At 37.0% G+C, this 25,853-nt stretch overlaps 1 protein-coding gene across 3 annotated transcripts in view; it reads left to right on the top strand.

Annotated features, from left to right (window-relative positions):
- The window catches only part of PJA2 (praja ring finger ubiquitin ligase 2), a 74,297-nt gene that overhangs the window by 4,381 nt on the left and 44,063 nt on the right, over positions 1–25,853 (top strand). For 2 of the 3 annotated variants that reach the window (XM_021939580.2, XM_021939581.2), the window contains exons 2-3: positions 22,651–22,768; positions 24,427–24,627. In XM_021939580.2, coding sequence (XP_021795272.2) covers positions 22,738–22,768; positions 24,427–24,627 — 232 coding nt within the window. In that variant the 5' untranslated portion in view covers positions 22,651–22,737. Of the gene's footprint in view, positions 1–22,650; positions 22,769–23,116; positions 23,142–24,426; positions 24,628–25,853 lie in introns of those variants that run through there. The other variant, XM_021939582.2, reaches the window with a different exon arrangement.

The following is a 25,853-nucleotide window of genomic DNA, read 5'->3' as shown; positions in this document are numbered from 1 at the left end:
TTGAGTCTTCCAATTCATAAATACATGTTGTCTCCATTTATGTAGGTCTTCTTTCATTTCCTTTGTCAGCATTTTGTAGTTGCATCATAAAGATGTTACTCATTTTGTTAGATTTATATCTAAGTAATAATTGGTACTATTGTACATAATAATTTTCTTAAATTTTAGTTTCCAGTTATTCACTGCTATATGTAAAAATACAGTTGGTTTTTGCATACTGACCTTGATTCTTGCAACCTTGCTAAATTCATTTATTCGAGTAAATTTTTTGTAGATTCTTTGGAATTGTCCTTTGTAGAGAATCATGTTATTTGCAAATATAGATCTGTTTTATTCTTTTTCAATTTGTATATAACTCCCTCCACCTTTTCTTCTTATTAGACTGACTAAGACCTCCAGTATGATGTTGAATAGCAGTGGTGAAAGCAGATATCCTTCTCTGTTCCTGATCTTAAGAAGAAAGCTTTGAATCTTTCATTATTGAGTGTGATAGAGTGGTGCTATATAGATTGAATGCTTATGTCCTTCCAAAATTCATAGTGTTGAAACATAATCCCCATTGTGAGGGTATTTGGAGATGGGGTCTCAGGGAGGTGATTAGGTCATGAGGCTTCTGCCTTCATTAATGGATTTGTGTGCTTATAAAAGAGGTCCCAGAGAGCTCCTATCCCCTTATGCCATATGAGAACACAGTGAAAAAACTGCAGTCTGTGAACCAGGAAGTGGCCCTCACCAAACATTGAATCTACCAGCGCCTTGATTTTGAACTTCCCAGCTTCCAGAACTGAGAAGTAAATTTCTTTCTCTTTTTTTTTTTTTTTTAGACAGAGTCTTGCTCTGTTGGCTAGGCTGGAGTGCAGTGGCGCAATCTGAGCTCACTGCAACCTCGGTCTTCCAGGCTCAAGCAATTCTTCTGCCTCAGCCTCCCGAGTAGCTGGGATTACAGGCGTGTGCCACCATGCCCAGCTAATTTTTGTATTTTTAGTAGAGACGGGGTTTCACCGTGTTGGCCAGGCTGGTCTCGAACTCCTTACCTCAGGTAATCCGCCTGCCTTGGCCTCCGAAAGTGCTGGAATTGCAGGCGTGAGCCACCGCGCCCAGCCGAGAAATAAATTTCCGTTGTTTATAAGCCACTTCAGTCTATGGGAGCTTGTTATAGCGGTCCTAATGGACTAAGACAAGTGGCCTTTTATCATATTGAGGATGTTCCCATTCTATTCTTGGATTGCTGAGAGTTTTTGTTGTTGTTGTTTTTGAGACGGAGTCTTGCTCTGTTGCCTAGGCTGGAGTGCAGTGGCCCCATCTCGGCTCACTACAACCTCCACCTCCTCGTGGGTTCAAGCGATTCTTCTGCCTCAGCCCCCTGAGTAGCTGGGATTACAGGTACATGCCACCTGGCTAAATTTTTTGTATTTTTGTAGAGATGGGGTTTTACCATGTTGGCCAGGCTGGTCTTGAACTCCTGACCTCATGATCCTCCTGCCTTGGCCCCCCAAAGTGCTGGGATTATAGGCATGAGCCATTGTGCCTGGCCGAGAGTTTTTTTGTTTTTTGTTTTGTTTTAATCGTGAGTGGATGTTGAGTTTAGTCAGGTATTTTTACTGTATTTATTGAGATGATAATATGGTTTGTTTCTGTGTTAATGTGATGATGAATTACATTAACTTATTTGCGAATGTAGAATCATCTTCCATTCTGTGGCTAAACCTCACTTGGTGATGGTGTATTATCTAGTATCATTTTTATAAATTGGTGAAATTTTTTTTTGTTTGTTTTGCATCTATGTTCATGAAAGATACTTTTTCACGTAATGCTGGTTTCATAGAGTTGCAAAGTGTTTCTTCTTATATTTTTGAAAAAAATTTTATCAGGATTAGTATTATTTGTTTTATATATTTTTTTTTTTAGAGTTTGCACGTGAACTCTTCTGGTCCTAGAGTTTTCTTTGTTGGAAGGCTTCAAGGGATAAGTCCAATCATTCTTTAATAGATACAGGATTATTAGGGTTATCTATTTCTTCTTGAAAGCTTTCAGTCTTTGTATGAGTCACTCACTAAGTGCGGTTTAGTAGTTTTTGTCTTTCAAGGCATTTGTCTTATTTCATTTATTCATTGTCATAAAATTGTTTCTTAATTATTTTGATGCCCATGACATCTGTAGTGATGTCTTTCCTTTCATTCTTGTTATTAGCAATGTGACCTCTCTTGTTTTTATTTGGTTCCAGGTTTATTTTATTAATCTTTTCGAAGTCAACTTTTTATTTGATTGCTTTTTGATTTTTTTATTTTTAGTTTTATTGATTTCTACTCCTTACTATTTCTTTCTGTATGCTTTGGGTTTAAATTCCAATGTGTTAATTTATTAAGGTGTAAGCTTAGGTCATTGACTTGAGACCTTTTTTCTTTGCCTTCCAAGCACTGCCCGAGGTGCTCACACAAATTTGATGCACTGATTATTTTTAAAGTTCTTACGTCACTTCCACTTTGACCCATGGAGGCTGCTGTTTAATTTCCAAATATTTGGTGATTTTGCATGTCTCTTTCTTTGTATAATTTGTTTTAAATTCTTTCATGTTTGTTGTATGATCAGAATATGGTTACTCTCAGTAAATGTTCCATGTCCACTTCAAAATAATGTGTATTCTGCTGTTTAGCGATGGGGTATTCTATGTCAAGTTGATTGATGGTGCTTGTTAGGCTTTCTGTTTCCTTACTGAGTTTTTGTTTCTTTCATTGATCATTGAGAGAAGAGTGAAGTCTCCAAGTATAATGGTGAGTTTATTTATTTCTCCTTTTCAGTTTTTGCATCATGTATATTGAACCTCCTGTTAGGTGTGTGTAAATTTAGGATTGTTAAAACTTTTTGGTGAACGAACCCCTTTATCATTATGTAATGCCCTCTTTATCTGTGATAGTATTCTTTTCCAAAGTCTACTTTATCTAATATTAATATTGCCTCTCTAGTGTTTGTATATTATTTTCCATCCATTTAATCTGTCTTTTATTTAAAATGGGTTTGCTCTGTTGTGCACATGTACCCTAGAACTTAAAGTATAATTAAAAAAAGAAAAATGAGTTTGTTCTAGACAGCCTTTTTAAATTCATCTCGAAAAACCTGTTTTTAAATTGAAGTGTTTAGACTGTTTACATTTAATGTAATTATTGATGTAATTGGATTTAAATATATAATCTTAATTGTTTTCTGCTTACTCTGATCCCTGTTTTTGAGTCCATTTTATCTTGACCATTGGCTCACTACTTACACTTACTTTTTCTCTTTTAAAAAGTTATTGGCTTCTCTGTGATTTATATTATACATCTTTAATAATATACCATATTGAAGCAATATTACACCACATTTTTCATAGTGTCAGAGCTCTACAACAGTATATTTACAATGTATATTTACAATTTCTCCTTATCTTTTGTGCTATTACTGTTTTACCTTTTACAAATGCCATAAATGCATAATACCTTGTAATGTTTGTTTTATTCCTGTGCTGTCTAATATGGTAGTCTTTAGCCAGTGTAGCTATTTAAATTTGAATTTAAAGTAGTATAAGTTAAATTAAAGTTCATTTTCTTTGTTATAATGGCCTCTTTTCCAGTGCTTACTCCTTTTGCATGAAGAACTTCCTTTCACATTTCTTGCATTTCAGTTCTACTGGTAACAAAGTTCCAAAGATTGTCTCACAAATACTTTGTTTCACTTTTTCTTTTGAAAGATTTTGCTGGATATACATTTAATGTTCACAGTGTTTCTAATATTAAGGATGCTGTTTATTACCTTTTGACTTGCACAGTTTCAAATAAGAAGTTGGCTGTGATTCTTATTTAGTTCCTTTTGCTACTGTCAGTATCAAATATGTTTTATCAGTGGTTTTTAAATTTTATTTTATGTGTTTGTTTTTTAAGACAAGGTCTTGCTCTATTGCCCAAGCTGTAGTGCAGTAGTACAAGCTTGTCTCCCTGTAGCCTCCAACTTCTAGAATGAAGCAATTCTCCCACCTTATCCTCCAGAAATGCTGGGATTGCAGGCCTGAGCCACTGTGCCCAGGCTGTCATTGGTGGTGGTAGTGGTTGTTTTTGAGACAGAGTCTCACTCTGTTGCCCAGGCTGGAGTGCAGTGGCACCATCTCAGCTCACTGCAACCTCCACCTCCTGAGTTCAAGTGATTCTCATGCCTCAGCCTCCCAAGTAGCTGGGATCACAGGCTCCTGCCACCACACCTGGCTAATTTTTGTATTTAACAGGGTTCCACCACGTTGGCCAGGCTAGTCTCAAACTCCTGGCCTCAAGTGGTCTGCCTTCCTTGGGCTCCCGGAGTGCTGGGATTGCAGGCATGTATCATTCGTTTTTTGTTTTGTTTTGTTTTTTTGTTTTTTTGTTTTTGAGATGGAGTCTTGCTCTGTCTCCCAGGCGGGAGTGCAGTGGCGCGGTCTCGGCTCACTGCAAGCTCGGCCTCCCAGGTTCACTCCATTCTCTTACCTCAGCCTCCTGAGTAGCTGGGACTACCGGCACCCGCCACCATGCCTGGCTAATTTTTTTTGTATTTTTTTTAGTAGAGACAGGGTTTCACCATGTTAGCCAGGATGGTCTCTATCTCCTGATCTCGTGATCCACCTACCTCTGCCTCCCAAAGTGCCAGGATTACAGGTGTGAGCCACTGTGCCCGGCCATATCATTCATTTTTTATAGCAGGTTAGAGATGTTACATCGTGGGATATGTGTACATTTTTGTGTGTGTTATATTTATACTGCTTTTGTAGGGGGGAATCACTGAGCTTCTTGGGATTTATGATCTTTTAAATAATGTTTGAAAAATTCACAGCATCTTCTTATGTTTCCACTGCTCTCCCTCCCACCGCCAATTTGCGGGATTCCAGTTAAATTCATGATGGTTCATTTAATGAAGTCTACAACTCTTGGAGGCTCTATTCTGGTTTTTGTTGCTGTTGTTTTTTAATGTGTTTCTTTTCACTTAAATCACTTTTTATCTAGGCTTGGGTCATATCTTTTGACCTAACCTTTTTTTTTTTTTTTTTTTTTGAGACAGTCTCAGTCTGTCACCCAGGCTGGAGTGCAGTGGTGCGATCTTGACTCACTGCAACCTCTGCCTCCTGAGTTCAAGTGATTCTCCATATCTCAGCCTCCTGAGTAGCTGGAATTATGAGCGTGCACCACCATGTCTCACTAATTTTTTGTATTTTTAGTAGAGACGAGTTTCACTATGTTGATCAGGCTGATCTTGAACTCTTGACCTGAAGTGATCCGCCCATCTTGGCCTCCCAAAATGCTGGGATTACAGGCATGAACCACTGAGCCTGACCTGACTTATCTTGAGCTCACTAAAAGTTTCCTCCCCTAGTTTTTTAATGAGCCTATAGAATGCATTCTTCATTTCTGTTACTGTGTTTTTTATTTTTTGCATTTCCATTTTCATCTCTCCTGAAATTTCTCATGAGTTGATGCATGTTCCTACCTTTGTGCCGAGTCTTTAAAAGGGTAATCATAGTTATTTTAATTTTCTTCTCTGATAATTCTGTTATTTGCCTTATCTAGTTCTGTTCATTGCTGTCTCTTGATAAAGAGGGTTTTTTCCTCCTTAACTTTTTTGTCTTGTAATTTTTGACTGAATGGAAGACTTCATATGCAGAACAGTAGAGATTGAGGCATATAATTCTTATGTCTGGATGTGAGTCTGCTGCTGCATCTGCTAGGCTTTTAGTGTGGTGTGGCGTTGATTCAGTCTAATTCATGATTGAGATGGGTTTGGATTTTGTTTCTGCGGTTGCATTGTGTTTAGTGTTACCTTATGCTTAGTGTGGCAGCTGAAGTGCCTGATTTTTCTAAGTGTTCCTATTTCACTGTCAACTTTCAGCTTTCTCATGTGTGCCCATCCCTCAGTGGAGAAGTTTCTCCACATGCTGTCATTATCCCCAGCAGTAGACTATTGTTTCTTGATGCTGACTAGCCTGGGGATGGATGCAGAGTTTTCTCTGTCTTCCTTATCTGTACTCAGTGCTACACAAGCCTTGTGTCTCTTGTTTTTGGGTATGGGCCAGTGATGCTGTACCTTCTCTCCATGGTAGCCAAACTCTGCCTCATATCTTTTTTTTTGAAACGGAGTTGCACTCTTGTCACCCAGGCTGGAGTGCATTAATGTGATCTCAGCTCACTGCAAACTCCACCACCCAGGTTCAAGCGATTCTCCTGCCTCAGTCTCCCAAGTAGCTGGGATTACAGCGATGTGCCACCACGCCCAACTAATTTTGTACTTTTAGTAGAGATGGGGTTTCCCCATGTTGGCCAGGCTGGTCTTGAACTCCTGACCTCAGGTGATCCTCCCACCTCGGCCTCCCAAAGTGCTGGGATTACAAGCCTGAGCCCTGCACCCGGCCCATATCTTTGATAGGTTTTGTGCAGGAGAGATTTTCTGCTCCTTCCCCAGTGGTAGCAAATCTTTAATGTACCGGTATAGGAGCCAGGACTATAAACTGTTTCCTAACTGTGCTCTAGGAGTAAAGGTCTTTTTCTTTTACTCATACCCAAACCACAATGGAGGACAGAGATTGCTGCCCTTCCCTAGTGGTTTAAAGTTGTTGGCCGTTCACTGTGGCTCACACCTGTAATCTCAGCATTTTGAGAGTCCAAGACGGGCAGATCATTTGAGATCAGGAGTTTCAGACCAGCCTGGCCAACATAGTGAAACCCTGTCTCTACTAAAAAAAAAAAAAAACCCAAAAAAATAGCTGGGTGTGATGGCAGGCACCTGTAATCCCAGCTGCTTGGGAGACTGAGGCAGGAGAATTGCTTGAACCTGAGAGGCAGAGTTTGCAGTGAGCCAAGATGGCGCCACTGCCTTCCAGCCTGGGCAAGAGAATGAGACTCCGTCTCAAAAAATAAAATAAAAATAAAGTTGTTGCTTTTTTTTTTTCCTACTAGGGAGAAGTGTTGAGGAAGGGTTTCATTCCTTTCCCTTGTTGGCAGTCACTCCCTTTCACAACTGACGTGGGAGTGACACTCCAGCTTTCTATACCCTGCAGAAGTGGAACTCCTACAAATGGTGTATTTCTAAAATTACTTTTTATAGCTGTTTACTGTACTGACTTTTGTATCTTGATGTTATAGCTGTCTGTCTTAATCTGTTCCTGCTGCTATGACAAAATACCTAAGACTGGGTAATTTATAAAGAAAATAATTTATTTCTCACAATTCTAGAGCCTAGATGTTTAAAATCAAGGTGCCAGTGGGTTTAGTGTTTGGTGAGGGCTGCTCTCTGCTTCCGAGATGGCACCTGGTGCTTGTCTTCACACAGCAGAAAATGAAAGAGCGTGAAGGGCTAAGTAGTTCCCCCCCAGCCTTTTTATAAGGTACTAGTCCATTTATGAGGGCAGAGCCCTTATGACTTAATCGCTTTTCAAAAGACCCCACCTTTTATTACCACCACAGTGTGGATTAAGAATTTTGGAAGATGGCACAAACATTCAAACCATAGCACTGACACTATCACTAAATTTTTTTGTATGTCTCAATTTTTTCTTTTAGATTTCTTTTCACTTTAATAGAGTTTTATTTACTTTTTACAAATTTTATTTCTACATTCCTAGTTTTGTTGGTATCTCTTGTTTTCCTCTTTCTCCCCCTCTCCCCCCCCCCACCTTTTTTTTTTTTTTTTTTTTTTTGGTCTTACGATGGTTAGAACTTTACATGTTAGGCCGGGTGTGGCGGCTCACCCCTGTAATCTCAGCATTTTGGGAGGTTGAGGCGGGTGGATCATGAGGTCAGGAGTTCAAGACTAGCCTGACCAACATGGTGAAACCCCGTCTCTACTAAAAATACAAAAATTAGCCGGATGTGATGGCACACGCCTGTAATCCCAGCTACTCAGGAGGCTGAGGCAGGAGAATTGCTTGAACCCGGGAGGCGGAAGTTGCAGTGCCCTGAGATCGTGCCACTATACTCCAGCCTGGGCCACAGAGAGAGAGGCTGTCTCAAAAAAAAAAAAAAAAGAAAAAAACTTTACGTGTTAAGTAGAAGTGATGGTTGGCATTTTAAGAAGGAAATGATACTGACACTTCACTGTTCAATATAATTTTGCCATACCTTTTGGACTGATTAGTTTTATAAGGCTTAGTAAATTCTTTTCCATTTTTAGTTTCTTGAGAGTTCTTTTAAACTTGAATGAATGTTGAATTTCATTGAATGCTTTTTCTCCATCCACTGAAATGTTTATTAATGAAAATAGAAGCAATCATATCTAATGAGTCTGTTTCGGAATAGACTCAGCATATACTGTTTTCAAGTATATTGCTGTAATGGCTTGCTAATATCTCAGAATTTTTGTTTTTTTATCACTGGAATTGATATCTAATTTTTTATTTTTGTGACTTGTCTGCTTGTCTGGCCGTTTCTTTTTTTTTTTTTTTTTTTGAGATAGAGTTTAGCTCTTATTGCCCAAGCTGGAGTGCAATGGTGCGATCTCGGCTCACTGCACTCTCTGCCTTCCGGGTTCAAGCGAGTCTCCTGCCTCAGCCTCCCGAGTAGCTGGGATTACAGGCATGTGCCTCCACACCCAGCTAATTTTTTGTATTTTTAGTAGAAACGGGGTTTCACCATGTTAGTCAGGCTGGTGTTGAACTCCTGACCTCATGTGATCTACCAGCCTCTTGGCCTCCCAAAGTGCTGGGATTACAGGCATGAGCCACTGCGCCCATCCTTGTCTGGCTAGTTCATGAAGATTTTACTCTGCTCTTCAAATGAACTTTAAAACATGTCTTTAAAACAAGCTTATGAAATCCTTTTCTATTCTCTGGACAAACAGGTTTAGCACTGGAAATCTATTTGTATATTTGGATAGAAATTTCTATTAAGGTGGCAGGCGCCTGTAGTCCCAGCTACTCGGGAGGCTGAGGCAGGAGAATGGCGTGAACCCGGGAGGCGGAGCTTGCAGTGAGCTGAGATCCGGCCACTGCACTCCAGCCTGGGTGACAGAGCGAGACTCCGTCTCAAAAAAAAAAAAAAAAAAAGAAATTTCTATTAAGACCTGTGGGCCTATTGTTTTGCTTGTGGGAAGATTTTTATTCCTTCCCCCGAAGTCAGGGCCTTACTCTGTCGCCGGCTGGAGCGCAGTGGCACAATCATGGCTTACTTCAGCGGCCACCTCCCAGGCTCACGTGACCTCCCACCTGAGCCTCGCATGTAGCTGGGACTACAGGCACACACCACCATGCCTGTCTAATTTTTACATTTTTTATAGAGATGGGTTTTCACCATGTTGCTCATCTGGTCTTGAGCTCCTGGGCTCAAACTGCCCACCTGCTTCAGTCTCCCAAAGTGCTGGAATTGCAGGCATGAGCCACTGGGCCCAGCCTAGTGTTGTCCTTTTAAGTTATACTTTTAGTGACCCTTATTTTTATGATTTACACATTAAAGAAACATTCATCTGATAATCTTAATATCTGAAGTCTTCAGAGGCATTTTCCGTTTCCTTTTATTTTGTTAATTCTTGTCAACGTTCTTTCTCATGTATGTTGTACTTTTTATTGTGAGTTCATATTCTTTGAAATTTTACATGTGAGAATTCTGACCTGGGTTGAAAGTGAGGTGACTTTCAACTGAGAGGAATTAGCTTTGTTCCCAGGTACTTGGAACACTGCTCCCTAAGACTTAACAATATTCTCACTTTGTGGCTTGTTGGCTCATACAGGTTGTATGAATTGCAGCCACAAATCTAATGAGATTAAGCTGTGGCTTTGAATTGTTAGGCGAGATATTCCTTCTCTTTTCCACCATTCACCCCCTACCCAGAGTTAAGACATTTGTATTTGCTTTGAGTTGTGAGGTTTAAAAAATTTTTTTTATCTGTCATACTGTTAGAAACAGAAATTGAGAAGTTGAATTTTCATGAGATCTTGTTTTATACATGTGTTTCTTATTCTCTAATGTTTGTGTGGTTAGAAGAAGGATCTCATGTCCTAGGTTTCCCAGGATAATTCCACTTCACACTTTCTATTTTTGTCTAATAATTAAATATATGTTTTTGCATTCTAAAATGTCTTAGCCTAATTTTCAGTGGTCCATAAAAACCTGTTGCTAACAAAGTGATTAAACATTTTTCTGCCAATTACAAAAGGAGCACAAGTGTGTGAAAGAAAAGTTGGAAAACAAAAAATGCCTTCCAAAGGCATAAAAATCACTCATAGACCCAAACTGAAATATAACTTTAACACTTGAATATATTTTCTTCCAGTGACTATATAAAACTTTTTATTGCACTGTGCTTGTAAAAATGTGTGTAACTTCAGTAAATTAGCACAGACTGAAGTCAATATAAACACCAACCAAGTCAAGAATTAGCATGTGGCCGGGTGCAGCGGCTCATACCTGTAATCCCAGCACTTTGGGAGGCCGAGGCAGGTGGATCATTTGAGGTCAGGAGTTTGAGATCAGCCTGGCCAACATGGTGAAACCTCATCTCTACTAAAAATACAAAAATTATCCAGGTGTGGTCGCAGGTGCCTATGATCCCAGCTACTCGGGAGGCTGGGGCAGGAGAATTACTTGAACCCAGAAGGCAGATGTTGCAGTGAGCCAAGATTGCACCACTGCGCTCCAACCTGGGCAACAGAGTGAGATTCTGTCTCAAAAAAAAAATAGAATTAGAATGTTACTAGCACATCCTTCTGCTATAATACCTTTCAGCATTTTGTCTTCCTCTTCTCCGGAAAAGGTGGTTATTCTCTCTTGGTATGTAACACCATAGATTAATTTTGCTTGTTTTTGAACTTTTATAAAAATGGAACATACAGCATGAATTTTTTGTATTTGGCTGTTTTTCATTTCATTCATTTTTATGAGATCCATTTGTGTTTGTAGTATTCCTGTTGTGGGTAGCTGTAGTTCGTTTTTGTTTTATAGTATTTTGCCTACAAATATATTCTGTTATATTCACCCATTTTGCTGTTGAACATTTGGGTTGTTTACAGTTTGAAATTATTATGGACGTTGCTTCTATGAACATTTTTAAAAATTTCTTTATTTTTTTAGAGATGGGGTTTTGCTCTGTTGCCCAGGCTGGAATGCAGTGCCAAGATTATAGCTCACTGCAGCCTCGAACTCCTGGGCTCAAGCAATCACCCTCCACAGACTGCCATATAAGTGGGACTGTAGGTGAACATTTTTATATGTCTTGGTATGCATTTGAAGACAGACTGCCTGACCATATCATATGCATATGTTCAGGTTTAGTAGGTGCTTCCAAAAAGTTTTCCAAGATGAATGCAGAGATGTATATTTACAACTGTAAAGTGAAAGTTGCTTAAAATCCACACTAACATTTGATATGGTTAATATTTTAATTTTCATCTCTGGTGTATAATAGTAACTTGTTCTAATTTATGATTTCAGCCCGTTTATGAAATTGATACCTTTTCATATGTTTCTTAGCCATTTGTGTATCCTTTTCTGGAATGTGTCTCATCATGTTATCACATTTCTTTTGGATTATCTTATTCTTTTTTATATTTAGGAGTATGTTATATATGCTGTATGTGAGCACTTTGATACTTATATGTAATGTACATTTCTTTTCTCATTTGTGGCTTTCCTTTTCAGTCTCTGAATGGTATCTTTTTATGAATGGAAATTTTAAATTCCATTGTGCAGTTCATTGGCCCTTTATTTCTTTAGGAAATTTTACTTTTTGTTCCCTTTTTAAAAACATCTTTCTTTACTCCAACAATATAAAGATTTATAGTTTTTTTGGATTTATTGTTTTGCCTTTTACATTTAGATCTACAGTCCTTTTGGAATTGAGTTTTGCACTTTGTGGAAAACAGGCGAAATTTTGTTTCTGCATCAGTATCCAATTAATCTAGTGTGTTCAATGAAAAAACGTATCTTGTCCCTAGAGCTCTGTAATGTAGCATTGTCATAAGTCAATTGTATGTAATGTGTATCTGTTTCGGGACTCTGTTCCTGTGTTGGTCCTGTATGATACTAGTCACATGTGGCTGTTTACGATTAAAATTAATATAGGCTTGAACACTGCAGAATTTCATCATCTCAGAAAGTTCTATTGTTTGACACTTTTCTTTTTTTTTTTTTTTTGAGATGGAGTCTTGCTCTATTGCCCAGGCTAGAGTGCAATGGGGCAATCTCGGCTCACTGCAACCTCCACCTCCCGGGTTCAAGTGATTCTCCTGCCTCAGCCTCCCAAGTAGCTGGGACTACAGGCATGTACCACCATGTGCGGCAAATTTTTGTATTTTTAGTAGAGACAGGGTTTTACCATGTTGGCCAGGCCTGGTCTCCAGCTCCTGGCCTCAAGTGATCCACCCACCTCAGCTTCCAAAACTGCTGAGATTTCAGGCATGAACCACCACGCCTGGTCTGTTGGACACTTTTCTATCCTATTCCGTTGATATATTTGTCTGCCTATTCCCTAACAAGCCTCTTATTAATTATCATAGGTTTTTAGGATTTGTCTTCTGAAAGAGTTACCTCTTTGTACCTTGTTCTTTTTAATGATAACTTTGGTTATTCTTGGCCATTTACAGTCCTGTTTACATTTTAGAATCACCTTGTCAATTTTCCCCAAAAAAATGCCTGCTGGGATTTTATTAGGATTACATTTAACCGATATATTATTTAAGGAGAATTGAAATTCATGAAACTGAACCAAGCCAATGAGTATGGGATTTTTCTCCATTTAGTTATGTCTTCTAAAATGTCTGTGAGTGATATTCTGCATCTTTCATTGAGTTTATTTCTAGGGATTTGATGTTTGTGGTTGCTGTTGTAAACAATAACCTTTTTAGGTAATATTAGTAATAAATTTAGTTTTCTAGCTATATGTTGGAATGTGATAATACATTTTTATATCAACTTTGTATCTGTCAACCATCTAAAACTTATTACTGTAGAACTGTACTTGTAGGTAGTTTCTTCCATTTTTTTTTCATATGTAACCATGTTGTCTGTGAATAATGAGATTTTTCCTTCCTTTCCAATCCTTAAACTTTTTATTTTCTCTCATTTTTAATTCACTGGCAGGCACACTCACTTGATAGGTGTTTGAGTATATGTATTCAGCTCAGATAGCATGGACTTCTTAATGGAAACTGTGGAAGCCAGCAAACAATAGTAATACATCTTTATAGTGCTCCTAAAAAGAAAAAAAAAGGCATCTAATGTAGAATACTGTTTTCATTTGAATATCCTTCAAAAACAAAGACAGTCTGAGACATACAGAAGCAGAGAGGGAAGTTGTCACCGGCAGACTCATAACAAACATTAAAAGATGTTATTCAGGCTAAAGGAACATCAGACAGATGGAGGCATGGAAATGGAATAAGTAGACGTTTTCAGAAAGGGATATTGAAGGTGTTTGAAACAGTCTTGATAATGTTTAGTGGGGCTTATATGTAGGGTGAGCTGTATGAAAATAACAACCATGGACATGAAGGAGTTAAACTGTTATGAGAGTTTCTTGCATCTTTTGGGACCTGGTAAAAGAACTACAGACAGTGCTCAACTGGTTTCGTTTATGATTTTTCAACTTTACAATGGGTTTAGTAGGGTCTTAAAAGCATTTTCAACTTAATGATATTTTCATTTTATACTAGATTTGTCAGGACATAATCCCATTGTAAGTCAAGGAGCATCTGTAGTTTGAAGTAGGCAGTAAGAGTGTAGGGCACACTTTGATATAAGGACAAGCTGAAATGGACTTGTCCAAACATAAACCACAACCAGACTTCTATGATGTTAAGACAATCTACATGCAATATAATTGCCTGCTGGAAGAAAACTTAAAATGCTCATTAGAGAAAGGTAAGTTATTTAGAGCTTCTAGGAAATATTATCCAGCATACGTCAAGGATACATTTTGTAATTTCTAGGAAAACCAGTAAGATAATGGTATTTTAAAGGATATATCAAAAAAAGCTAGTAGATGAAATGAAATGGAATAACAAAAAAATTATCATTACCGAGGAATTCAAGAAAGGAGGAATAAAGGAACAAAGGACAGGTGAGATGATTGAAAATAATAACAAGATGGTAGATTTAAACCAGACTACATTGGTAATTATGTTAAATGCGAATGGATTAAATATTCCAACAAAAAGAGAAAGATTATCAGATATTATATAGAAGCGAGTAAGACCTACCTATATTCTGTTTATAATAAAAGCACTTTACAAGTAAAGGCACAGGTAAAATGAAAAGATGGAATCAGTATTGTTGCAAATACCAAAAGAAAGCTGATGTGGCTATATTAATACCAGACAAAATGGACTTAAGGAGAGAAGTATTCTGAGAGATAAGAAAAACAGAAAACCATGATAAGTGGGCCAATTTATCAAGAAGACATAATTCTAAATATGTTTTCACATAGTAACACAGCTTCCAAGTATGTAAGACAGAAGCTAAAATAGCTAAAAGAAAGGTAGATCCGTATTCCTAGCTGGAGATTTTAAGTACATTCAAAGTAACTGGTAGAACAATAAGATAAAATAAGTATTAGTAAAGAAATAGGAAATTTGAATGGTATGATTAATCAACTTGACCTAATTGACATTTGTAGAACATTATATTCAACAACTGAAGGCTTTACATTATTTTTAAGTGCATATGGGACATTTGCAAAAGTATTCTTAGTCATAAAGTAGTATCATTAATCTTCAAAGAATTTAAATTATATAACGCGTGTTCTCTGATCACTATAGAATTATATTACAACCCAATAACAAAAAAAATAGGCTGCAAATATTTGGAAATTAACCAAGACACTTCTGGGTTAGCCTATGAATGAAAAACAAAGTCACTGTGGAAATTCAAAAACATTTTAATCTGAAAAATAATACATATCAGAACTTTTGGAATACAGCTGAAGCAGTGCTTAGAGGTAACTTTATGCTTTAGATGTATAAATTAATAAGGAACAAAGGTTAACGGTCAGTAGTCTAAGCTCTTATCTCAAAGGAGCAATGAATTAAACCCAAGGAAGTAGAAAGAAGGAAATAGTATAAAAGTAGAAATCAATGAAGCAGGAAAGTTCTACAGTCAATTAGTTAAGAAAACTTTTTAAAAATGAAAACCTCTAATCACCTGATTAAGAAAAATGAAAGAAAACACAAATACTCGTATCAGGGATGGAAAAAAGAGACATCACTACAGATCCTCTCTATATTAAATTGTTAATGAAAGGGAATTATGTACAACTTGATAATACATTTGACAACTTGAATGAAAGGTCATAATCCCTGAAAAACACAGTTTACTCAGCTTACCTATAAAGAAATAGAAAATCTGAGTTGTTCTTTGTCTATTAAGGTAGTTGAATTTGTCAAAAACCTTTCCACAAAGAAAATCCTAGACCTGATGGCTTCACTGACAAATCTGCCTTACATTCAAGTAAGATATAATCCTGGATTTACACAGACTCTTCTAGAGAACAAGAAGAACATAGATTTATTTGTGTATTTTATGACTTTAGTATAATCTTGATAGGAGAACTGGACAAAAGCATGACAAGACCATTTTAAGCCAATATTTCTCATAAACATAGATAAAAGAATAATCCAGTGAGATATAAAAGGGTTAATGTATTGTGACCAACATGGATTTGTTTGGGGAATGTAAAGTTAAGTTGGTTAAATGTTTTAAAAGTAATAATTTGGCTGGATGCAGTGTCTCATGCCTGTAATCCCACCACTTTGGAAGGTCGAGGCAGAAGGATCGTTTGAGCCCAGGAGTTCAAGACCAGCTTAGGCAACATAGTGGGACCCTGTGTCTACAAAAAATTTTAACAATTAACTGGGTGTGATTCATGCCTGTGGTCGCAGCTACTCAGTAGGCTCAGGTGGGAGGATCTCTTAAGCCAAGGTTGAGTCTGCAGTGAGCCTTGATCTGGCCACTGCACTCTAGCCTGGGCAACGGAGCAAGACCCTGTCTCAAAAATAAAAAATAAAATTAATCAATGTTATCTATCACTTTTACAGAATAATGTAGTGAGTTCATAGGTCCATAGAGAAAAAAATTGTAAATTTTGTAGAATTTACAAAAAAATTATTTGACAAAATTCAGCATGTGTTTATGTTTAGAAAACCTCATCAATTTATGAATAGAAGGAAGCATTCTTAATTTGCCAACAAAAAACATACAGCTAACATCATATTCAATGAAAAACCACTGATTTGTGTGTAATACATCTGTCCCTCTATTCAACATTGCATTGAACTTTTTTTCTTTTATTCTTTTTTTTTTTTTTTTTTTGAGACAGAGTTTTGCTCGTTGCCCAGGCTGGAGTGCAATGGCGCAATCTTGGCTCACTGCAACCTCCGCTTCCCAGGTTCAAGCGATTCTTCTGCCTCAGCCTCCTGAGTAGCTGATATTACAGGCATGCGCCACCACACCTGGCTACTTTTGTATTTTTAGTAGAGATGGGGTTTCTTCATGTTGATCAGGTTGGTCTTGAACTCCCAACCTCACGTGATCCTCCTGCCCAAAGTGCTGGGATTACAGGCATGAGCCACCGCCCCTGGCCGCATCGGACTTCTAACCAGTATGCTCGGTCAAAAAATAATATAAAAATTAGAAAACGTAAACCCCAAATACATTGCCAGCAAATTATTAAAATAGGTGAAGTTAGCAAGGCGATTGGATACAAGGCCAATTATTATAATATATGTACTAGCAACCACAAAGTGTAAAAGTTTTTAAAATACGTGTAGAATAGCATTGAAATATGTAAGATGGCTAAGAATAAATTCAATTAACTTGAACAAGACTTCTATACTGAAAATTAAAAGTGCCGACAGACATTTCTAAATACTTACGTGGAGAAATTATTCCATGTTTATGTAGGAAATTCATGTTATTATTTACAGTGAAATATAGGAATGACTTCGCCTCATTCCTTATTTATTGTGTATCTACTAGTTAGAAAATAAGATCTACTGGACGATTTTGCAGTTGTGTGTATGTGTAGGTGGTCATTTGCTGGCGGATAGAAGATAGGAGAAATCTAGAGATAGATTAAAAAGAATATACAAGTATGAGAAATAATTTAAGTGTAGGCTTTGATTGTTATTCAAAATAAATACCTTGTTAACTCTTGGGATATTTATTTTGCCTTAGCAGTTAATAAAAAGACGAGATAATGTTAGTAAACTAAGTTAAAATATAGTTGATTTTGACATGTATATGTAAAATAGCTTTCTAATAACATTTGTCATAGTTTGTCATAAATGCATTTTGTCATAAAGTTTGTAGTCTGAATTTATATCTCAGTTGTGATAATAGGTGTAAATTATCAAAATTCTGTGTGTCTGAGGAATTCATGTACTAAAAGGAAATGCAGGGTAGATAATTATAGAAGACTGATTTAAGAGGAATTTTAAATGTTTTTAGGGCATTTTGGAGGCATATATGTAAATATAAATATGAGAGAATATAAAATAAATATTCTAATGGACTTGGAAGGGTAACCAAGACTTCTTCAAGTAAGGATCAAATTGTATTTGATTCTCAACTTTGTTTTTCTAGAAAAGATACTTTAAAAGTGAGTTATTTCTGGCTCCCAGAAGATGAGTCATAAGTGTGTAGATCCATGCTATTGGTTGAAACTCTTCTGAAAGTTTAGCTGATTTTTCTCTCCCTGTGCCTAAATCTTCATTTTAATTTACATTCTTTGTAAAGATAATGTTGCAGTCAAGTAGTTGCAGTCAAGAGGTTGCAGTCAAATGTAGGCTGGGACTGCAGTAATTTGAAGTCTTGACTAGGGCTGAGATAACTGCTTTCCAGGTTGCTCATCCATGTGGCTGTTGCTGGAAGACCTTAGTTTCTTGTGGATTTTGTCAGAAACAGTCAGTATTTCACCATGTGGGCTTTCCATGGGTCTACTTGAGTGATCTCATGATGTGGCAGCTGGCTTCTTCTAGAAAGAGTGAACAGAGAGATTAAGGGAGCCACAATTCCTTTTATTACCCTATTCTTGTACATCACACACAGTCACATCCATCACACTGTCTTCATTAGAAACAAGTCACAAGAGAGGGCTCTAATAATGAGAGCAGTTTATTAATTTGCCTAAATGAAGTTTGAATCCATGTGTGCCCAAATACTTAGCACTCTCTTTCCATTATATGACCACATTTCCATCAGAGAAAGGAGCACAGAATTATCTCGTTCATTCATTCATTTGTTCAGTAACTGTTTAAATATACTGCCAGACAATGTATTAGACAAAGTGTATGTAAATAAAAAATAAACAAGGCCTTTGTCTTTAAATTCACTAGTTTACTGTGAGAAGTGTATCTTGCAGGTCCATGTTCTTCCTTGTAATCCTTAAAGATTATTCCTATTGTCTGTCCAGAGCTGCTGGCATAATACTGTAGTTAAAATGATAAAGTGATGACTTCTAGATTAATAATTGAGAGACCTAGAAATTAATACATCTCTGATTAACTCCTTTAATTCTTAGCAACATGTTTATATATTTGTTTTAGTACTAGTAAGAAGTATGTAAAAACCCCAAATTGTTTGAAGTGACTAATTGTCACAAGTAGAGAGGAGTCTGTTATAAACATGTTAGGTGAATAGTACATGGAGCAAATAACTGATCAGCAAAGAAAGTGTCTATTTAGAGAAAAACTAAGTGTTCCCAATTTACCTTAGCTACAAATTTGGACTGAGTAATCATTTTAATCTTGACCCTAGCTATGGTTTTTATTCCCTACTTATCTCCTCCCTGTTTTGCTTTTTTTCTTGTTTTTTATACTTAGAAATGAGAATACTGTGGTAGACAGAATATAGAGGTCTCGGATTAAATAGAAATAATTAGTATCTACAGAGAGATTTTAGTCTGTATTCATAAAACAAGAACCACTATTAAATAATAAAGAATCACAGATTAAGAAAGTATGAGAAATTAAAAAGATTGTTACAGAGAATAATGAAAGGCTAAGAGAATAAGGAAAGGCTAAGTGAAAGAAGGAAAAGTGAGTGAAATCTCCCAGTCTGTAGAGTGAAAATATGAAAGAAAAGTTTAGAGACAAATGATTAACCCGTTTGGACCAAATAAAGAAAAAGTAGTACGGAAAAAGATATATTTGAGACCTGTACAAGAGTCTCTAAATTAAAATAGTTCTTCCAGTGCTGTGTAGGAAAAATTTAAACATGGCCTGCCCCAAACAAGTCTTTGTGAAATTATAGAATACCAGCTATTGAGACAAGATCCTAAATATCCAGACAGAAAAATTTGGTGTTTCTACAACAGCAGTATAAATCAATAGACAGGTAGGACACAGTGCCTTTCAAAGTTTAGAAAAAGTGATTTTGTCTTGAACTGTACTAAAGTGTGAGAGAGATAGTATATTCAGATGTCCAAGGACTCAGTGTTTGCCTCCAACATATAGTTGTTGAAACCGTTATTTGGAAAAAAAATGATAAAAACATGGAATTCAAAGTAGGGGACTTACCTGAACAGGTAGTACAATCAAAAGATTTCCACAGAAGTAGCTGAGTAATAGCCCTTGAAAACAGGTAGACTAAATTTAGATCAGGATGTTAGACGGCTCGGAAAAGAGTATCTAAGAAAAAAAGTGGAATCACATTAAAGAAAAGTTTAAGAAACAGGATGATTTCCATGATTTCTGCATTCTTCCTAATGCCTTTCCTCTCTTTAGCAGCATTCCTATCACGTATTTGCACCAACCATGCTACCAAAGGTGCCGCCATTCACCATTGTCCTCCATGTTGCTAAGTGGTCAGTGATAGGCCTTCATCATACTTTAACTTCTGGCACGGTCAGTTCTGCCTGAAACACTTTCTTCACTTGGTGTTCACACTTCAGGACTTGACTTTTCTCTCACTGGCCTCTCTGTTATTTTTTTCTGGTATAGGTTAAGCATCCCTAATTTAAAAATTTAACATTTAAAAAATGCTCCAAAATCTGAAGCTTTTTTTTTGAGACGTAGTCTCACTGACCTCAGGTGATTGCTTGCCTTGGCCTTCCCAAGTGCTGGGATTACAGGCATGAGCAACTGCACCTGGCCCCAAAATCTGAAATACTTTTACTGCCAATATGATACCATAAGTGTAAGATTCCACACATCAGTACTTAACAGAAACTTGGTTTCACGCACACAATTATTAAAAGTATTGTATAAAATTACTTTCAGACTATGTGTAAGATGTGTAGGAAACAAGTGAATTTTGTATTTAGACTCGGATGTCATCCCCAAGATATCTTATTATGTATATGCAAATATTCGAAGATTTGAAAAAATCCCAAATCCGAAACACTCCTGGTTCCAAGCGTTTAAGAAAAGGGATACCCAGTCTGCTGCTTTTTCCCTGGGCTCTTCATATTTGATTGTCTCAGGGCTTAACTTTACTTCTCCATGTACACCTAGAGATCTCATCCAAGTTCATACGTGTTTTAGTATAATCTATGCACTGACAACTCCCAAATTATACTAACAGCTCATAATTTTTCAATCAACTCCAGACTCCTATTTAACATTTCCTCTTGAATGTCTAATTGATATCTCAAACTTAATTCATCCAAAACTGAACTGAATATATTTTCTTCAAATCAGCCTCTTCCACAGTTTTTCCTACATTAGTTGAAATTAACTCCATTTTTCCCATTGCCCAGCCTTTAAAACATGGAGTCAACCTTGACCTTCTTTCATATCCTATATTAGTAAATTTTGTTGATTCTGTTTTTACAATATGTCCAGAATCTTGTCATTTCTTACCCCCTTTGTTTTAAAACCTGGTCCAAACCACTGTGATCTCTTGCCAGTATTATTTTGATAGCTTTGTAACAGTACTCCCTGCTTTTGACCTCATTCCCCTTCATGCTATTCAACACAGTAGCCAGAGCGTTCTTCTTAAAACAAGTCAAATGTCTCTTCTGTGCTCAGAACTTCGATGGTTTTCCATCTCAGAATAAAACCCACATTTCGGCCAGGCACGGTGGGTCATGCCTGTAATCCCAGCACTTTGGGAGGCCGAGGAGGGTGGATCACATGGTCAGGAGTTTGAGACCAGCCTGGCCAATATGGTGAAACCCTGTCTCTACTAAAAATACAAAAATTAGCCGGTCATGGTGGCGCGCGCCTGTAGTCCCAGCTACCGGGAGGCTGAGGCAGGAGAATCACTTGAACCCAGGAGGCGGAGGTTGCAGTGAGCCAAGATCAAGCTACTGCACTCCAGCCTGGGCAACAGAGCGAGACTCGGTCTCAAAAACAAAAAACAAACGAACAAAAAAAACATTGTTAATTCGCACCTTTGTTTTTGCCAGTATGTTAAGATTATTATTTTTTTATATTCCTTTTCTCTTCAGCTGTTGCTAACAGCCTCTTTTGATTCAGATACTTTAAAGGATCATAACTTGTTACTGAATTTGTAATTTATATGGGTGAATGTGGGTGTGTACTCTTACATATGTTAATATATATCTGTGATTAGAGAGGTAACATATACAATTAAACTCATTTGCAGAGCTATTGTCTAATAAATTTGCATTAATGATGAGCAATTAGCAATAGCTCAAGTGTTTAAATGATTAAGGTGTTTAAATAAAAAACTTAACCAGACTTTCAAAAAACCACAGGTTGCAACTTCTCAAGTAGTACTTTTCAAATAGTAAATAAATGCGTTAATTTCAAAACAGAAGTTCTTTTTGTATTTGTTCCATGATAAATTATAGTTTTTCCTGATTGAAAATAGGTTATTTGGGATTAAATTATCTGATCAATTGACTATTGCAAAGATTAAATACATCATTATTTACACACATTATTAATTGTTATAAACCATTACACATTTTTAAAAAATGAAGTTTGTATTCTTACAGTTACCTTTTAGCAATTCCAGGGCTAAAGGAACTTTACTGCTTGACAGAGAAGCAATGATAGCACAGTGTAGTAGACTCCCAAATAGTTTGGTAGTCAGTACTTCTAATATTGTAAAAGTTTATTGTTTAAACTTTTTTATTATTTAAATTATTGTAAGTTTAATAAAAAGTACGTGAGTCAGTACTTTTAATATTTTTGTTTGTTTACTTATAAATTATGTATGTGTTGTCATTGACAGTCTTAAGGATGATATATACTTAGGTGAGTTTTGTCAAGAGCAGATGTAAATCTGTATTTCAGATAGCCATTTTGGTATTTCTAAGGGTTTTTGATTGGCTTGTCAAATCATGTTGCATTTTGCTTGTTTTTTTTTATTTATTTTTGGGACGGGATCTCACTCTGTCACCCAGACCTGGAGTGCGGTGACATGATCTCGGCTCACTGCAGCCTCTACCTCCTGGGCTCAAGCAATCCTCCCACCTCAGTTGTGCACCACCACGCCTGGCTAATTTTTGTATTTCTTGCAGAGACAGGCTTTCACCATGTTGGCCAGGTTGGTCTCTAATTCCTGAGCTCAAACTGATTTGCCCACCTTGGCCTGCTAAAGTGCTGTAATCTAAGGTGGATTACAGGCATTTGCCACTGTGCCTGGCTACATCACATTGTATTTTTCTAAGTTTTATTATAAGGCTTCCCTAGGAGGAGTGGAAGTATCATTTTTGCTGTTTTTTTGCTTTTATTATTAATCTGTTGTTCAATTCATTGTTTCTTTGTAGGAATCTCCTGTGGCTTATCCATAGTGTGAATAAAAACTAAATCACATCTATAATTCTACTGAACTAGTCATACAGACACTGCCATATATGTCACAGTACACTGAAAAGGAGCCAGCAGGTAAGGAAAGTCAGTTCTTCTACATTGAGCACTTCTTGTTTCTCCCTCTGGGTACCTTGAGTACCAGTAAGTGACATGTGATCATCTGACATATTATCTTACTAAAGCCTGGTTTTGATCCATATATTGAATATTTGTAAAGCTTAGTTTCTAATTAGAAATTCTGATATTTTCTTTCTGTACCCATTTAGCTTGGAAAGCTTTATGCTTTCCAGTTTGGAGACTATTCTTTTGGTAGAATTGTTAAGGGCATTGGTTCTGGAGTCATACTGTTAGATTATTAGACAAGTTATCCAACACTTAATTTTAACTTTAATTTTTCAATTTTTAAAATAGAATACAGTATCCACCTCAAGATTACTGATGGGGTTAAGTAAGTGTAACACTTGATATTATTATACTTGATATGTGTATAATAAATACATGTTGTTTCTGTTTCCTTCTTGGAAGTGATTATATTTCTTATTTTAATGCAACTAAAAATTATGTAACTGTTTCATTCATTCATTCATTTATTCATTTTTTTTGAGACGGAGTCTCAAACTGTCACCCAAGCTGGAGTGCAGTGGTGCAATCTTGGCTCACTGCCACCTCCGCCTCATGGGTTCAAGTGATTCTCATGCCTCAGCCTCCCGAGTAGCTGGAATTACAGGCATGTGCCACCATGCCCAGCTAATTTTTGTATCTTTAGTAGAGACAGGGTTTCGCCTTGTTGGCTAGGCTGATCTCGAACTCCTGGCCCCAAGTGATACGACTACCTCAGCCTCCCAAAGTACTGGGATTACAGGCATGAGCCACCACACCCAGCAACCGTTGCATTTATTGACTGTACCATATGCTGTGAGAAAATATTTTGTTTAGTTGCTGCGTAGTACGTGTAATACATAATTGACTAAACAAACTTACACTTAATATGCATGTGTGAGTAATAATGTACTACTTAGTGAAAGTTGCTGCTGTTTACTGCTATATACCCCTCAGTCATCAAAACTTAATAGTCAAGTCATTTAAATGTTGATGGCTTTTCTTACCGTAACATATACCATTCATTGGTAGTTTTGAAGGCAGGGTAGTGTGTGTTTGACCTGGCTCATTGCTGTTTTCTTTTGCATAGTTTTATCTGACGTTAATCTTTGGGACATATTTATTGTGGTCTGGTTGATTCTTCATGGTACGGATACCATTTAAAGAGGTTACTTGTTATCTTTGACATAAATGTTTTCATTCTTAAAGTAATTGAAACCATCAATCATATGCTAATTGACTCATCAAATATGTATTGAGCACTTATATTAATATATAAGGTACTTAATTTGGAAGATCTCCAGTCCATAAAGAGCTTTGGCAGTATAATAATTTGGCATATGGAAAATATTTTTTTGGTAGGTTTCATTATAAAAATCTGAAATATCTTGAACCAAATTTTAAAACATATTTTTTGAAGGAAAGAGGCCACTAACTCTTATTATATAGTACTTCATGTTTAATTTTCTAGTGAGTGAAGAATAATGTTTTATAGTACTAGTGAGGTACACTTCATGTTCAGAAGCATATGATTTGGTAAGTAATAAAATATAAACTGAAGTAGTTTTCCCCGACAGGCTGCCAGAATAAAGCTCATTGCTGTTCCTGTTTTAATTTTTTAACTTTTTTTTCAGCAATGGACCAAGAATCTGGTAAGGCTGCCTGGCCCAAACCAGCAGGAGGATATCAGACAATTACAGGCAGGAGATATGGAAGAAGACATGCTTATGTCAGTTTTAAACCATGTATGACCAGGCATGAAAGAAGCTTAGGTCGGGCTGGTGATGACTATGAAGTGTTGGAACTAGATGATGTTCCAAAGGAAAATTCCTCAGGTGTGTAACATATAATTATTTAAAGGTTATTAATAGTTATATAGGAATTGATCTTATAATTAAGTTTTTGGGTGGGTATTATGCATGTCTGTGAGTGCAAATGCAGCACACTTCCTATCAAGAAATTCTATTTTGAAATTATTATTGAATTTAATACTAATGGTGTATATATTTAAACATAGAAGAAAATAGAATATAGCCAATCATTAAAATATAACTACGCTGTCATAGTAGTGATTACAGTGTCATAACCTCCAGCTGAAGGAAATCATCTTTGCATCAAAAAGAAATGTTTTGAAATTTTTAAAAACGTGGATCAAGTAGAGATATTTTTTCCCTGCATATGATATTTAAATAACTTTTCTTCTTCCTCTTCTTCTTCTTCTTCTTCTTCTTCTTCTTCTTCTTCTTCTTCTGCTTCTGCTTCTGCTTCTGCTTCTTCTTCTGCTTCTTCTTCTGCTTCTGCTTCTTCTTCTGCTTCTTCTTCTTCTTCTTCTGCTTCTGCTTCTTCTTCTTCTTCTGCTTCTTCGATGGAGTCACATTCTGTTGCGCAGGATGGAGTGCAGTGGTGCAATCTTGGCTTACTGCAACCTCCGTCTCCCAGGTTCAAGCGATTCTTGTGCCTCAGCCTCCCTAGTAGCTGGGATTACAGGTGTTTGTCACCACACCGAGCTAATTTTAGTATTTTTAGTAGAGACAGGGTTTCACCACGTTGGCCAGGCTGATCTCAAACTCCTGACCTCTCAAGTGATCCACCTACCTTGGCTTCCCAAAGTGCTGGGATTACAGGTTTGAGTCACCGTGCTGGCCTTCCTTTTTTTTATTTTATTTTTTTACTTTTTTAGATGGAGGTTTGCTTTGTCAGCCAGGTTGGCATGCAGTGGCATGATCTCGGCTCCCTGCAACCTCTGCCTCCTGGGTTCAAGTGATTCTCCTGCCTCAGCCTTCCAAGTAGCTGGGACTACAGGCATGCGCCTCCTCACCTGAGTAATTTTTATATTTTTTGGTAAAGATGGGGTTTTGCCATGTTGCCCAGGCTGGTCTCGAACTCCTGACCTCAAGTGGTCCATCCAGCTCAGCCTCCTGAAGTGCTGGAATTAGAGGCATGGACCATTGTACCTGGCCAACTTTTCTTCTTTTAATTTTATCTCTAAATTTAACTTGACTTGTTTATTTTTTCGTCATACAAAATCCAAAGGACAAGGAAGGCTTATTCAATTAAAATT

The sequence above is a fragment of the Papio anubis genome, chromosome 5 (assembly GCF_008728515.1).
Source record: "Papio anubis isolate 15944 chromosome 5, Panubis1.0, whole genome shotgun sequence".
Classification (NCBI taxonomy): Eukaryota; Metazoa; Chordata; class Mammalia; order Primates; family Cercopithecidae; genus Papio; species Papio anubis.
This window is presented reverse-complemented; position numbering and strand designations above follow the sequence as displayed.